This window comes from Lepisma saccharinum, chromosome 4 (assembly GCF_977018435.1).
Source record: "Lepisma saccharinum chromosome 4, izLepSacc3.1, whole genome shotgun sequence".
NCBI lineage: Eukaryota > Metazoa > Arthropoda > Insecta > Zygentoma > Lepismatidae > Lepisma > Lepisma saccharinum.
Window position 1 is genome coordinate 36,092,552 of NC_139232.1, and position 17,088 is coordinate 36,109,639.

Genomic DNA, 17,088 nt, shown 5'->3' on the forward strand with positions numbered 1-17,088 from the left:
AGGCAACTTTTGATCATTCGACCCTGGTCCAGGGATTGTAAATAAATTCAATCCCGGACTGGGAGAGAAAATCAGTGAATGTAAATGAGTTCTAGACAGTGTATAACCTTCTCATATTTAAAGCATTTCAATTCGGTCCAGGAACCTTTTTTCCAGATAAATTTAAATACGGTCCAGGACCCTTTTTCCCAGAATGAATTTCAATTCGGTCCAGGAACCTTTTTTTTTCGGAAGAATTTCAATTCGTTCCAGGAATATTTTTTCAGGAACAATTAAAATACGGTCCAGGAACCTTTTTTCAATGTAACAATACACAACTTGAACCGAATTTGGATTGTGTGAGAAAAAAATGTTCCGGTCCTGCAGCAGAACCCAATAGAACCCATTAGAATTTATGGGTTCCTGGATCCTTAACAACCCTGTTTTCAGTATGGTTGGCCCAATGTTGGGACAACCACTTTTGGTTACTTGTGTCATAAAAACTGATATTTCACCTTTATTATTAGCCCACTGTTTTACAAATTATAAAATTGCAATCGAATTAAAATATCCTGGCATGGTTGTGAAGTTCAGAATTAAGTCCACTATTTAAATAGAAACTGGATTCAACTTTCTTCCTTTTCATAAACATCTGTTACTTCGTTCATGAACAGTTCTTTGTCTTTCTGTGGTTTTCAGTAACCACTAAATCTGCTGTCTTTCATGTCACCCCTCAACTGTGTTTTCACTCTACAATTTCACCATTCGAGTTACATCATGCTTTTCAATATATCTCAGTGGGGGACAGGTGTCCTCCCTGGCCTCCCTCTGCAGATGCCCTTGCCCTGGTTTCGAATCAGTGAAACTAAAGCTTGGTTCCATGAACTGAAGCTTGAATCCAGATTTTCAGAACTCAAACATTAGTCTATAGAACTGGGACTCAGGATCCGGTCCTCACATCTGAATCCTCCATATCCATTGTGCCACCCCTAATCTATATATCCATATGTATCATGAAGAAATAAATGTATTATTTTTAAATTTTCAGATGGTGATATGTGAATTTTGACATGACTAATGAAGGTGACAAGATTCCAACCATCAAACTGCTACAAAAGAATTCTATGAAAAAGGAGCATGCAGTTATGTCTGGGTGGAAGCAAGATTCTAGCCCATCTGGGAAAGAAATTAGTTTAAAGAATATAAATTTAGATCTCAACTCACTGGGCAGCTCAAAAAGTGATATTGTAGAAAAGTAAGTACCAATTATAGCAGCTATATGATTTGGAAATTGAAACTGATTTTTAAATTTTTACAAGAACAGTGGTTATGAATGATGGATTTTGCATTAATTGGAAGAGGAACAAAATGTCAGTGGATTGGTAGAATTATGAATGAAAGATTGGCATATGTAGGGTGCTTAGGAATATCATATTTTTCCCAGCTTGCATGTTAATTTTTGGCTATGCTAAACTATTACATTTCATTTTAATACTTTAACAGTGCATCTAGGGGTGTGATAGGTGTAATAATACTAATGTAAGATTTTTAAAAATTACAGTGATGCTTGTAAGAAACCTGAAACTGGTATATTCGGACTTGATGCTTTTGTAAAGAAGCCTTGTGCCTTTCTTAAATTGGTACGTATAAGAACTCTTAAAACCATTACCCGTGTAAGTTATGTTTCTCTGTAGTAGTTGATAATTTGCTTTATTCTATTTTTATCTAGAGACATCCTAAAAGTAAAATATTTGGGAGTTTCCTTTGTAGCTTTCTTCTAGCATATAACCAACACTGATGATTTTCATAGCCAACTTAAACTTTTAGCTTCTAAATATAAAAATAGCTACTCACCCTGTGATCAAGGGTTCAACTGCATTTTTGTATGTTTTCTTAAGTCATGTTTATTTATTCTTTTCAGTTCCATTATGCATCAGTTCTAGATAAGATGTTAGTATTTACGGCCTTGTGCTGTGCTATTGTGACTGGCCTTTGTGTTCCTTTCCTGATTGTTCTGTACGGAGAGCTTGTTCAGTATTTTATTACAGACCAGAGGAAAAAATCTGTTATTGCTTGGAGAAGTATTGCTACAAATGCACATACAGTCATGTTTAGGTAAATATAGGGTAATTTATGTTTTGTATATTTTAACCGGAAACAGGTACAAACTAATGTGATGTTCAATCAAACATTACCAGATTTGTTTCACCTCGGAATTGCGAGTAGGAGGTGAATGGCAAAAGTACAATCCACACGTGGACAGGCAAAATGCTAGTCAAATCACAAGAAATAACAGTCCATTTCATAGAACATTGATGTATTAAAGCAGTAAAACACACATAAAACAACAGCCTACTTACACTGAATATTCCACACAAAAGAACAACCAATCCTGAACCAAGTCTGCGACACTGAACATTTTCCGCAACCGTCTCTCATCCATCTTTCATTGCGACTCCTGAGTGTTGCCAGATCCTATTCCAAATTCTTTTCTCTCTTTACATCTACAATATTACTAAGGCAAAGAGTAGTATGACCTATCTGGTTATAATATGTACTAGTTGTAAGATGAATGCAGCCAACTGGGTAGCTGAGCACATTAAGTTGTTGATTTTCCATCTTGCCACTGCAGTTCCCAGGTTGAAATCCTGATGAGGGCATGGGTGTTCTTTGTGAGTTTTTCTTTGCCAATTGCATGATACCATCATTCATCCTCATCATCGCAATTAGCCAAAAGTGGCAGAATTTTTTTTGATGCTAAATAATGAAAAATACAGTTGGTAGTAACCACGTTAACTTTCTGTACTGAAATGAAGATAGAAACAGCTGTGAGTATGTACCGTAATTACACATTTCTTCTGTATTGTTCTAGTTACCTGTTGCCAGAGCTGATTGGTTGCCAAGCCTCTCCGTCTTACTCTGTTCCCCACCATACTTTTTCTTTTACTTTCCCTCATTCCACTCTCTTTCATCCTTTATATAGTATAGTGAAACCCCAATTTTATGTTACCAGATTTTACCCACCATATACAGGGTGTTCCAACAAGAATGCTAGATTTAATAACGTGAACAAATTCTTTTATGTTCATGAAATGGTGTATATTTCAACATCATTACAAATGGTACATGTTTCCAGTTGCTCTGATGACTCTTACAAAGACTTGCTCCTCGATTTGGCTGATGACACGTTCAATTTCATGCTTGTGTTCTGGTTGGGTTTGGGGATTGCTTTCATAAACCTGCAATTTCACATACCCTGAAAGGAAGAAGTCATAGGGTGTCAGGTCACATGACCATGACCTTGCAGGCCAGTTCTGGTCGCTGTTGCACGAAAGAACTCTGCTCGGAAATTTGGCACGCAGCAAGGCAATTGTCTAAAGAGAAGGTGGCAGACAGCACAATCCTGCTAGAACCACAAGTATATTTTGTAACCATATTGCGGTAACGTTCTCCACAAGACAATGGCGCAATTCAGACACCCTTTACATTCAGTCTTCATGCTTCCAATAATGAAATGTACTGCAAAATTTTTCCATATGTTAACATTTTCCCGCATTTTAATTTTTGCATCTTGGTCCCCTCAAAACATAATATCAAAGTTCCACTATACTTGTACTTTTCGTCATTTTACAGCACTTTTCACATCTTCGGATTAATTGCAATGATGAAGATGAATGCCTTTTTGCAGGATTTGAACCAATGAACCCTCTCTTCTCAGAGCACTACATCACTACTTACCATCCTCGCACTTCATCTGCAGTCTCTTTGTTTTCTACTATTTTAACTATTCTTGTCTTCCATTCATTGTAAATGTCCACACCATTTAATTCTTGTTCTCTCTATTTATTTCACATGCTTTTGGCTTTTGTGTCTTCTTTATATTTTATATCTTCTGGTCTTTACTTCTGCCTCTCTCAAATCTCACATCTATATTCTGTAACTCATTTCATTTCCTTATTGTTTATGTCCATGTTTCTGAGGTGAAGGTAACCATGAGCAGAGGTTTATGCAGAATTTTCCACCCAGGGTAAGTGTAAAGCTGTTTTTAGGGAGTGAAAAGATAAAATTAGTGCCAAAATATCAGTAAAGTACCCCCCCCCCCTTCTCTCTCTTTCTCTCTCTGCAAAAAAAAAAAAGATCAAAAAAGAATAGATGGGCCTTTTTGAGTATGTAACATGCTTTGTAAATTATCATCTTAAAGAACTGAGTACATGATCAGGAATACCTCTACAAGAGGTATAACTGTTGAATCTTTGGAATTGTGACTGATTTTTTTTAGCTGCCAGATGGCATCATGCTAGTCTTAATGAGAATATCCACAAAGTTTATATTTTCTATCCTTTACAGTTTCTTAGATTCAATCATGGACAAAATCATTCATTCAGAAGTAGGGATGAGACAGATTAATCAGTACTCTATCGGTTTGAATGATATAGGCACACCGGTGTATCAGTATCTGATATATCTACATATATCTTTCAATTTAGTGCAAGGTGCAATTTTGTTATATATTTTATGGATATAAAAATATAATCTCCATTCAGTACTTTTTAAAAAAATGTAAATATCTAAATATGCAGCTTCTTTTACATTGTAATAGCTTGGTTCATCAGGTAACATACATTTATTAAGGAGGTCAGTGAATTATTTAGAATTTTATATTGGATTGGTAGAATATCTGCTATTGGTATAGGTGCATTTTATATATGTATCAGCAAAAATTTCATATCGGTCCGTCCCTATAGAAGTGGAAGTTTGTGAAGATTACGGAAATCTTAATTATGACCTATATTTAGTATATAAATGAACAAACCAAAATGAAATTAATTTTGTATATCCTTTTGACCTATATTTAGTATATAAATGAACAAACCAAAATTAAATTAATTTTGTATATCCTTTCATTTTACATTTATCCAGCATATTTCCTCATTTTCCCTTCCAGACATCTAATTTTTGTTACCACATGGGAGAACATGTGTGGCTTGCACACCATTAATGGTTCACTTGATTTTCCACCCCCTCCAAAAAAATCAAGCAGCCAATGAAAAAAATTGCAATAGGCATCATGACAAGTCCCATTGTCACCCTTTCCCTGATTTTCTAGACAAGAGTCTGCTACTATTGCTTCCAACTAGCTGCCGAATGATCCTCAGGATGTTGGGTCAAGACTGAAAATTTGAAGCTTCGACTAGGATCATACCTGGGACCACCCACACCAGTAGCAAGAGCATGCTATGTACAACTTCTGACTTTCCACAGAAGTTTTGTAAATTAGCAAATTGGCATAATGCTGCCTATCCGACATGCAATTTATGATGTACTTTTAAAGTAAACACTGATTTACACTTGTCAGGATATGCTCCATCTAGTTTTGAACTCCATACTTTTTCTAAATTTTGCTGCTGATGATGATGATGTTCATTAACGGAGTAATAATTACATTGTATCTAAAGATATCTGTTTGGCAGTTACGCAGAGATAGGTAATTAAATCTGATAAACTTACTTTTCATTTTTCCGCATAAATTTCTTTTGCGATCGATTTTGCCACCTGTCTGGTGGCTTCGTCAGGCAAGTACTGTCTTGCAGCAGGCGGCGTGGTTCCTTCTTCTTCCGCTTGTGCTCGTGGTGGCGCTAGTTGACACAGTCCTTTCACTTTCTGCCATGATGCTGACCACCGACATGGGAAGAGAAGAACAGCCCTTTCATGCCACCTCATAGATGAAACCCATAACATAGACTCAGCCAAAATAGTCATGCAAGCAAAATCCACATTGGAAAGGTTTTCAAAGGAAACTTATGCAATAGTGACCACGCCTGCCTGCCAATAGTAACACTAACCCCAGAACCCTCAATAAACCCTGGCTTCCTGCTATCAGGAATATGTGTACCCACAACAAGAAACCAAACACGGACCTAAAGCGTTCGCAAGAAAGCCCGCCTGCACTTGCGAACAAGCGACGCTCCACGAAAGCAGACGACGGGAGCAAGTGCCGCCGCTTACGGCACCAAAACCCCGTTGCGCGGTAAAAAAAGGAAGCACTATGCCCGCACAGGAACGGCAGAAAGTGAAAGGACTGCATCAACTAGCACCGCCACGAGCACAAGCGGAAGAAGAAGGAACCACGCCGCCCGCAGCAAGACAGTACATGCCTGATGAAGCCACCAGACGGGTGGCAAAATCGATCGCGAAAGAAATTTATGCAGAAAAATGAAAGTAAGTTTATCAGAGGTAATAATTACATCTCATTTACATCACTTAAATATTGTTGATGGAATGTATCTTTAGGCAAAGTCCCCCCCCCCCTCTTTTTGTTACTGTGATGGTGGATGTATCCACCCTTTCCAGATGGATGACTTCAAAGCTCAGTAATTTTTTCTCACAGAAATTGAAATATATTTACCATAATAAAATTTTACTGCATGAAAATGTTTACTATTTTGCATTTCAGAACAAAAGGAATTGACACATCTCTCACGAGGGAGTCACTAATAGAAGAGACATCACAATTTGCTATTAAGACAGCTGCTTTGGGGACCGTGCAGCTAGTTTTAGGATTTATATATGTTACTTGCCTTAATTATGCTGCAACAAACCAGGTATAAACTATTTTTAGTATTATTATATTTCATTGCCTTTATATTGACACGTCTAAAATATTGTTTAGTACCTACAGTAAATTTCATGAGAGTTTGGTATTAACTGGATGTGTGTCATTTCTCATCTTGCCGCTCTGATCTTGCAATATTTAAAGGCATCAATTTGAATGAAAAACAGTGCATGTTTGGTGAAGGTTACATGCAAACAATGTAAAATTCATATCCCTCAGCTTGTAAAGTAAATGTCTAACTACACAGTTCCTTTTTTAAAGCAAAACTCATTGTAATCAACTGCTTACATACCATAAAAAAGTAAGATAATGAACCATTTATGTACTTCAAGGCACATTTGTGAGCCTACATGATAGTATAGTGGTAATGCCATTGCCTTATAACCAATGAGTCCCTTCTTCAATTGCACAGTGGTTTGGAGCTGTAGGTCCAGTTCTGATGAGCCAGTCTGAGCATGGAGAGGATTTAAACATACACCTTGACCTTTGTCAAGGTACAATTTTGTATAGGATCAGTAGAATATCAGTATCAGATTTTATATTGCTACATTACCAGTATCAGCAAAAATTCATATTAGTTTATCCGTTTGTTTTACCATAACTTTTTTTTTAAATATATAGTACTGAAGAAAATTGTTGCATATTTTGAAAACATGATACACATGTATTCTTGATGACGATTCTGTCTTTCTGCCCTTCAGAATCCATTGCATGCCATTACCAGGTTATCACCCAACCTCAACTGCATCGAAAATGCATGGGCATTCCTGAAGACAGCTATCACCAATCATCCCAACCCACCAGAGACCCTCCAACAGTCACTGAGGCTGCCATACGTGAATGGGAACATACTCCTCAGGATACACTGAAGAACCTGGTATGAAGCATCCTACGTTGTGTATATAGGTGCATATTTGATCGGGGAGGGCCCATGGTTCCTGAAGAGGAATGACTGCATCAGTGATGGTCATTGGGATCGGTGACACTCATTATGCAACTCTCTTGTTTTTGTTCGTTTCATAACAGTTCTGCTGTACATTTTTCCCCTTTTGTTTCATGTAGAACACTTCACCTTTGCTTTGAAATAAAGGTTTTAGCATCTGCCTTATTTCCTGGTATATCCCATTTCCTTCAAGACCTATGCCACATTTCATCCTCTAAGTGAAACCAAAACAACCGAGGTGTATAATGAGTGTCAGCAATTTCAACAGCCATCGCTGTTACACTGATTTCTGGTCTCCAGGAAGTAATGGGCCTCTCTGTATATGTATGCACCTCTACATGACGTAGCACCAGGTTCTCCAGTGTATCTTGAAGAATCTGGCCCGTTACTGTATGGCGGCCTCAGTGAACTATACAATGGTGGGTTGGGACAATTGAGGAAAGCTCTCTTCAGGAGTGTCCATGCATTTTTGATGCAGTTGAGGTTGGGGAATAAGTTGGCCATGGCATGCGTTGGATTTTGAGTTGGTGTTTTAAGTTCACTTTATGCACTGTAAGGCTAATTGGGACTGGACCTACAGTTTAAAGTGGGATACGAACCACTATGTACCTCCACCAGGTATCGAACCTGGGATCCCTTGATTACAAAGTGACGGCGCTACCACTGCGCCATCGGGGAGGCCCTGGCATGCATTGGAGTCTGTGCTCCTGCAGGAACAGGGTATATGAGTATATGATAAGGGCTCAATATTTTTCACAATATGCAACAATTTTTGTGAGTACTGTAGTAGAACACAAATTACAAGTTTGTTGTAACTATAGTGTTGCCAGTGCTCATAGTTAAGAACATTTCATAAAGCAGGGTGGCTACTCACTGGAAATTCCTTGAATTCCGGGAATTATGCATGAATTTTTCTCTGTAGACGTGAAAAATTGGATTTTTATTAATTCAAATGAATTAATACATAAGTATAAATGCCCTGAGGTAAGTTTTTCACAGTTTAGCTTAATTTCTGTCTTGGAATGAAAATAAAGCTGTGTGGAAAATAAAACAGAATTCTCTCGGTTCGTTTATTTTGTTTGTGTCCTTTGTAGAACAGTCTATCTGACAGACGGAAGATTATTACAAGATGACATATGTTGAAGTTGATTAGTTAAAATTTGAGCTTGAAGTTGTATAAGCTCTTATAAAATTAACAATTTTTCGTGGAGTAGTATATCCTGTAACATTTGTGACTTGTGTTTGTAGATGTATTTTGAGTCTGAGTATATGAAATGGCAGATGTAAACTTGCACCTAAAATTAAATATTTTAAATAGTGTATATACTGTTTAATATTTGATAATTGAATTATCATTTTTGGATACATTGGAATCACACAGACCCTTTATATTGTTAATATTCTTGCCTTTGTATGTGAGGGTGGTGAGAGGCGATAATACATAATGTTGAAATAGAGAAAACATCTGCTTGTATCCTTGAATTTTTGGAAGGTTCTCCTTGAAAACCGGGAATTATACTTGAATTTTATCATGGTGCTAGAGTGGCCACCCTGTAGAATAATTTGTGTAAATATACTCCCACTTTCTTTGTTGTCTTCATGTTGATCCATACAAGCCTCCGCCACCTGTCCACAAACTCCACCAAGCATCCCCCAGCTAGGAATTTCCACTTCAAGCACTGAATGATGCTGATAATCAGAAATTTCAACTAGGTGATATTTTTATTTGATTCAACTTTTGTAGTAAAAGGTCCACAACTGGCACTGTTAAGAATAAAATATTCTACTTGCCAACTAATTGACTTTGTTCCATTCCAATTAGTTTCCTCTGTAATTTAGTCATAAAAAAGTAAAGTGCTCCCCTGTGCTATGCACCATACCATGAAGGCATATAGCGGGTGTGGGGTTAGGGCCTTACACTTTCTTGACCTTGGCCGAGCTGGGGGTGATGTGATCAGCACCATGCCCCTGGCTGCCTTTACCCCCCAGAGTTTCCTCCAGGTACCCACTTTATGCGATGCTGGGTGGGCACCGGAGCCACTTGAAAAAGTCCCGGTTCTCCCCTGCCGGGAATCGAACCCGGGTATCTCGCATGGTAGTCAGATGCCCTAATGACTGAGCTACCGTGGCTATATGTAATTTAGTCTGGCAATATTTCTGGAAGTTTCTGAAGCAAAATGAAAAACCTTTTTCAGCATCCTTCTGGATAGCTATAATGTTCTTTTGTGTTTTCAGCATTTACTCAGGTTGGGAAACACCAATAAATTACAGTGACATATGAAGAGAATATGGAGGATGTAGAATAGCTGTCATTTAGTGTTTTCTAAGAGATACCTGGATCAATAGATCATCATGTAATCACTGTCATGCAATGCTGCCACTTGTAACATGAGGGACATGCCCACCTAGAGGAATTTTATGCAACCACTTTTCTGCCATTGTGTACAGAACATGACTTAATACAATTTACCAGAACAACTGTAGCATAACTGTTTCTGAAATATAGAAGTCCTGAAACTTGTATTAGAAAACATTGTACATGCAATGATTTTTAATGGAAATATTGGTAACTTGCCTTTTACAGATTATAAAGATTCGGATATTATATTTACGAGCCCTTCTTCGGCAAGACGTTGGTTGGTTTGATGCTCAAAAGAGAATAGATTTTACAGGCAGCATGATAGAGTGAGTATCTTATACAATGCATTGTAATGCAATTTCATTATTGTATAATATTTACTGTAATTGGGTAATTTCGGTATTTAATCTTATAATTTAAGTTAGAATCTTATATTTCAACCCTCTGGACAAAAGTTGATTTAAGTCCACTTCATAGTGAGATAGGCTAAGCGAGATAAACTTTAAGTCCACTTCATAGTGAGATAGGCTAAGCGAGATAAACTTTAAGTCCACTTCATAGTGAGATAGGCTAAGCGAGATAAACTTTAAGTCCACTTTATAGTGAAATAGGCTAAGCGAGATAAACCTTCAGTTTAAAGTGGGTTCTGGATGCCTCCACCAAGAATTGAACCCAGGATGTCTTGATTACAAGGTGAGAGGGCTAACCATTATATTGTCGGGGAGGACTCTTAATCTTCTTAAGACAAATTTTCCATCGTGAGAAATTCAGTTTACAGAATTCAGATGTTTACCTTTGAAATTTAAAAAATTCCAACTGAGAAATTATACTACATACACACACATTAGCATCAATATACTTTTCCACCATGTTTATCATTACATTACCTTTATTACTGATTCTCTTGAATTAGAAACAGAATTGCTTTATATTACTATGATAATTGAAAATGCCATGTTCTAGGCCAAGCATATTGAAGAATGAATTCAAAATCTGTCCACCAAAGATTCCCGATTTCAAATCCTGGCTGGCTTGATGAGTGTCCTTTCATTAGTTTCAAAAAATCTTTATTCATTCTGTCACAATAGCGTACAGAGGCAGAAATGTAGTGTAAAATACAAATAGTAATAGTGAAATAAAAACAATAATGTGACTGTGGCTGGCTCACTGATACCAGTGGTATCCATTTCAAATTTAATCACCAGTACTGATATTTTTCTGGAATTTGGTTATTTTGCAAGACCTGCCACGAAGTTCAGTGGAAACCTTCAGAGAGAAAAGAAAGAGTGGCTAAGAAAGTGTACCGCAAAAGGAAGAGAATACGTGAAAAGAATCAAATACAAGAAATAGAAGAGCTTACAAGGAATAAGGAGACTACAAAAATATACCAAAAAACTGGAGAAATAAAGGAAGGGTATCAACCATGACTTGCATTGTGTAAAAATAGGAAAGGGGATTTAATGGAAGGAGTAGAAGGAATTCTATAGCGATGGGCAGAGTATTTTAAGGAACTGCTGAATACACCCACAGTACAAGAGAGAGAAGATAGGGAGGAAATAGTATTTTGTGGACCAGATCCACAAATACCAGATCCTAGCTACGAGAAAGTCCTGGAAGCCATAAATGAAATGAAGAATAATAGAACTCCAGGAGAAGACAAAATTAAAGCAGAACTTTTTAAAGTATGGAGGAGAGAGGATAGTAAGAAAGGTACATGAATTGATACAGAGGATCTGGGAAAGGGAAGAGATGCCAGAACATTGCACAATGGGTATTATTTGCCCCATTCATAAATCAAATGATAAAACTGATTGTAGAAACTATAGAGGAATCTCGCTGCTAAGTGTCCCATACAAAGTTCTGTCAAGAATATTAGCTAGGAGAATAACACCATACAGTGAAGACATTTTAGGAGACTATCAGTGTGACTTCAGGAAAGATAGATCAACCGCAGACCATATTTTCTCAATGAGGTGTATACTCGATAAGTGTTATGAACATAACATCACCTTACACCAAATGTTTCTAGACTACCAGAAAGCATATGATAGTATATGTAGATAAGCACTTTTTAACATAATGCAAGAATTTGGTATACCACAGAAGCTAGTAAAGCTAATTAAAATGACATTAGTAAACACAAAGGCAAAGGTGAAGGTAGGAGGCGAATATACTGAAGAATTTGAAATATCACAAGGAGTGAGGCAGAGAGATGTACTCTCAACCCAGCTATTCAACCTGGTCTTGGAAAAAGCCATACGAGGGATAGAAATAAACAAAGGAGGAAATATATTCAACAAATTGAAACGTATGTCTAACAAGCAGAACTGAGATGGGAATGAAGGAAATCTTCGTACAACTAGAGAATGAAGCAGAAAGAGTAGGTCTCACAGTTAACAAGGAAAAAACAAAGTATATGATTAATACACGGAAGAAGAGCAAATATCAAGAAGTTAAATGTATACAAATAAACAACAGGAAATTTGAAAGAGTTGAGAGGTTCAAATATCTAGAGACAATCTTAACAGATACAAGTAATATAAGTGCAGAGATAAACAACAGAATAGCTGCAGGCAATAGATGCTTTTTCCCCTCTTGAAGTTATTCAGATCAAATAGTATTTCTATACATCTCAAAATAAAGCTCGACAAGACTGTAATAAGACCCACAGTTACATATGGAGCAGAAGCATGGTGTCTAACAGCACATGATGAGAAAAACCTACTGTATAGGAATGGAAAATCCTAAGGAAAATATATGGACCAGTGAATGAAAGGGGACTCTGGATTATAAGAACAAAGAAAGAACTCCAGGACCTATATCAGCAGCCAGATATTGTGAATGAAATCAAGAGGATGCGACTAAGATGGTTAGTACATGTGGAAAGGATGGAGGGAAGGAAGTGTGTGAGAAAAGTAATTTATGAAAGACCAGAGGGAAGAAGAAGGGTAGGAAGGCAAAGGAAGAGGTAGCTGCAGGAGGCTGAGGAAAATCTAAGAAAGCTGTGAGTGAGAGGATGGAGGAAGAATGCAAGAGATAGACCCATCTGGCAGTCCATTGTGGAGGAGGCCAAGGCCCTTCAGGGGCTGTAGAGCCACAGGGTAAGGTAAGTAAGATATTTTTCTGGAATTTGGGTATTTTGCAAGACCTGCCAAATACCACATAAAAATTTTGCAGCACCTAAATATCCTGGAAATTATGCAAAATGGGAAGTTTTTAAAATTAATTGTGCCTCAGTGGATTCCATGATTAATTAATATTCTGATAATCTCATATCTTAACTTATGGATATTTTAAAATAAAACTTTGGCATGGCATAATTTCGATGGAATACTTACAGTATATATTAGCATTTATAAATATTGTTAACAGCTTTTAATTGTACCCATATTGGTTAGAATTGGTAAGTGTATTAACATTGGTATCATTTTAAGGTGGTATCAACTCAGCCTTAAGTGTAGTAAAAAGGTCAAGCCCTCCCCTGCATATTGCAACATGCTATTGAAGCACACAAGGGGGGTTGGGGTTGTTGGGGTAGGGACCCCACACAATCTCAGCCTTTGTGGAAGTTATGTGATCAGCTCCATGCTCTGGCCACCTTTACCGTCCAGAGTTGCCTCCTGGTACCCCATTTCATTAGAGGCTGACTGAACCACAGAGCAGCTTTTATCCACGGGGATATCCAGAAGAATTCTCACCCTGAAACTGGGCCTCCCATGTGTCATACAGATGTTCTGCTGACTGGATCACCTCAGTTCTGCCCTAAATGTTGCAATCACCTTATATATAGTGAACATTTTAAAATGGAGGCTACTTAGATAACATGTAAAGTCAAATAATGTTATAAACATTAATATATTTGCAGTAATATCAATGTTTAGAAGAAGTTTACATTTTGATATTAAATTGCCTTTTGCAGAGATATCAACAAGATCCAAGATGGTATTGGGGAGAAACTTGGAATGTTCATATCCCTAGTTGTTCTGGTGTTTTCCTGCCTGTTCTTTGCCTTTAAATCATCATGGAAGTTGTCTGTTGTTTTGCTTTGTGCAACCCCAATGATAATAGCTGTTAAAAGTGTTGCTGCCAAGGTAAGTTATTTTTTTTAAAATTATAAATAAAATTACATCATCCAGATTTTACAATTTTATAAAAGGATGAGTTCATTGAAACCTTGGTGTATGTTTTTCAGGCACTGGGAACTTAAAATATAGGAAAATGTAAAATTGAACAACAGTAAAGCAATGTGCATGTAAACATGCAGGAAAAATGTAAAATCTGTGAACATAAAACCAGGGCTCCTCTGTATTTAGTATTATTATTATCAACCCACCGCACAACAGCTGGCGAGGTCCAGGGTCTATCTACTAACTACCAACCTCGCTCCCACATGCTCCTTCCGAGGTGGAAGATCATTCAACCAGTTACGGTGTGATGTGTGGTCATCATGACAAACCCCCGAGTCATTGTTGTATGTATCCATGACTGGGTTACGCTACTCATTCTTAACTAACTAACTAACTAACTAACTAACTCCCTAGCCTTCTTAAACCCGAAGGTTCATGGCTGTAGCAACACAGGCCTTCCATCTTTCCCTATCTTGAGCAAGTTCTATATACTCTTTTCCATCCCTATCGATTTCCCTTAGGTCCATCTCAACATTGTCCCTCCATCTTCGTCTTGGCCTTCCTACAGGTCTCTTACCATCAGGTTTCCCGACAAGAATCCTGTAAACTCCTCTTTCCTCTCCCATTCGTGCCACATGGCCTGCCCACCTAAGTCTTCTTGATTTAATTATTCTAATAATATCTGGACATGAATACAAATTATGTAGTTACGCTACTCATTCTTAGCTCCTCAATTTCCTCATGATGATTGGTACCCACCTGCCCCATGCACTGGCTGAAATCTTCAGGAGAAAAGTTGTTATGCTTCCCCCAGGAGACACAGCATATCTTCCGTAGCCCAAGCCCAAGCCCAAAGCCTGACACTTTAGACTGCACAGCTACAGGGCGGGACTGTATTTAGTATGCACAAAAGTATTTGTAAGTCAGAGATTTGCACAAACAGCTTGAGGACTGCTACCAAGTTTATTCTATTTTATCATACTTTTTACTTTCATTTTTTGGCAGTGTTAAAAATTTAGATACATATGAGATACATTTAATTTTAAAAATTTATCAGTATTCAATTTTGTAAGAAATATTTTTCGTATAACTTGATAACACTTGAGGCTGTAGGACCCTTTTCATTTATCTTCCACATGGACAGCAAGGATATTTAATGGAATAATATTCATTGCAAAGAATAGTTTCTCACTATTTCTCCTTCTTCCATTATTTCATTATTTGAATCTGTACAGATCGTAAAACTGAACACTCAAAGAGCAGATGACAATCCTGCCACAGACACACCAGTGACATATCAACATGGCAGATCATGTTTTGAGTGCAACACTGATCTTGCAACTTCCCAAGTCTCGTTTTTACTTAAAATGAAATCAACTGGGAGAATGTGCAGGAGTCATTTTGCTGTGATGTAGTTTTTAAAATTTTAGTAGAAATGTCCATTTTATTTCACATCACGCAACAAAAAGCCACTTGGAAAAACTTGCCCCTCAGAAACTGTTTTGCCTTTAAACCGTAATGTTTATTTAATTTTCATATGATTTTCTCTAATTGTGAAGTGTAAGTTAATTTTTGCAGCAACAATACTATTTGAAAAAAATAATATATACCTCTTACAGGTATGTTCTTCACTGATGGTAAAAATAATTGAAGCTTATTCGCCTGCTGAGATGATTATTGAAGAAGTGCTATCTAATATTAAAACCGTGGTAGCATATGGTGGAGAAAGCAAGGAAACTGACAGGTTAGAGTGGGTTTCAGTTCCATGAAAAATAAAGCATGTAAAACATTTGTGGGACTGTATTGTTGCTAGTGATAAAGATTTGATGAGGATGAGAAAATATGTTTGTAAATTAATATCAAAGAGCTAAAATTCAAATTCACTTGTATGTATAAATATTAATTCCACATTACACCTGCAAAAATTTAATTTTTATGTACCTTTTGATTTAGTGACTCACTGTCACCATTTACAAAGGGCTGTTTCTGTTCAACCTTGTTTTTAACACTTGCATGTTCACAAAGAAACAAGTGAATTTATTTAATCTTCATCATGTTGGTCTGATTCTTCTTATAAACCAAGACCAGAACGTTTACTTATTCCAGAGAATACCGATACCTGAACAATGTAGCAATTTGAAGTCGAAGAAAATTCAGCAATACCATAATTATGCACTTTCTCCCATTATACATTTAACTTTCTAAGTTCCAATAAATCAGTTTGTTAAAATATTTTCCCAAATTCCTGCATCATGACCCTTCGACACCCATACTGTTTTCCCAGCATGTTGTCAATGGGAAATGTGAAATTACGAACTGCTTTAAATAAAAATTTAATATATTGGAAACTATGAATGGTAAAGTTACAAATCAACCTCACTTTTTCAGTGCACATTTGGCTATAAACATATAGGCATACAAAATAATTTATCAAGTAGAATAAGCAGAAGAGTAAAGTCAAAACCCCATTTTTTTCAGAAATTTGAAGTTTGGCCATCCACCATAGAGGCAATGCTGCCACATGAGTGTTGAAAATGGTGCCTACATATTGCTTCATCTGTGTGTCACTCTCATTGCAAAAATTAACAACACTGCTAACTCTTCACCTCCTTCCTTCCAGGCTTTCTATTAGTCATTCACTCCTGATGTGCCGACAACTAATGGCTCTGAATACTTGCTGCATTCTTGAATGCTCTATTGCAATATCCGGAACAGTGCCAAAGGGGAATGCTGATAGGTGCAGTCCATACTATGTTGGCATATACAAGGCCAAACCTTCCCTTCCCCACAGTCTCGGAAACAAAATTAGACACATTCCCTTGAAAATCATACACAGTATGGCTTTTTCTTGCATAGTATTGAGTGTCTATTTATTTTGTAATTATAATTTAATCTGTTATTTGTTTTATAAAATGCAATTCGACTTTTTTCTGCTTCACTGAATTAATATACAGTAAAATCTCGTTAATCCAGACTTCGCTTAATCCGGACAGGCTAAAAAAGAAAAAAGGAGAATGCAAGATTTTAAATGTGGCTAGAAGTCAACAAGAGACCTTCCCAAAGAAAG

At 37.0% G+C, this 17,088-nt stretch overlaps 1 protein-coding gene across 3 annotated transcripts in view; it reads left to right on the top strand.

Moving 5' to 3' along the window:
- The window catches only part of LOC145987132 (phosphatidylcholine translocator ABCB4-like), a 125,728-nt gene that overhangs the window by 31,912 nt on the left and 76,728 nt on the right, over positions 1-17,088 (top strand). For all 3 annotated transcript variants that reach the window (XM_083121628.1, XM_083121629.1, XM_083121630.1), the window contains exons 2-8: positions 1,028-1,234; positions 1,541-1,619; positions 1,901-2,094; positions 6,434-6,581; positions 10,120-10,220; positions 13,814-13,985; positions 15,641-15,765. In XM_083121628.1, coding sequence (XP_082977754.1) covers positions 1,050-1,234; positions 1,541-1,619; positions 1,901-2,094; positions 6,434-6,581; positions 10,120-10,220; positions 13,814-13,985; positions 15,641-15,765 — 1,004 coding nt within the window. In that variant the 5' untranslated portion in view covers positions 1,028-1,049. The remainder of the gene's footprint in view (positions 1-1,027; positions 1,235-1,540; positions 1,620-1,900; positions 2,095-6,433; positions 6,582-10,119; positions 10,221-13,813; positions 13,986-15,640; positions 15,766-17,088) is intronic.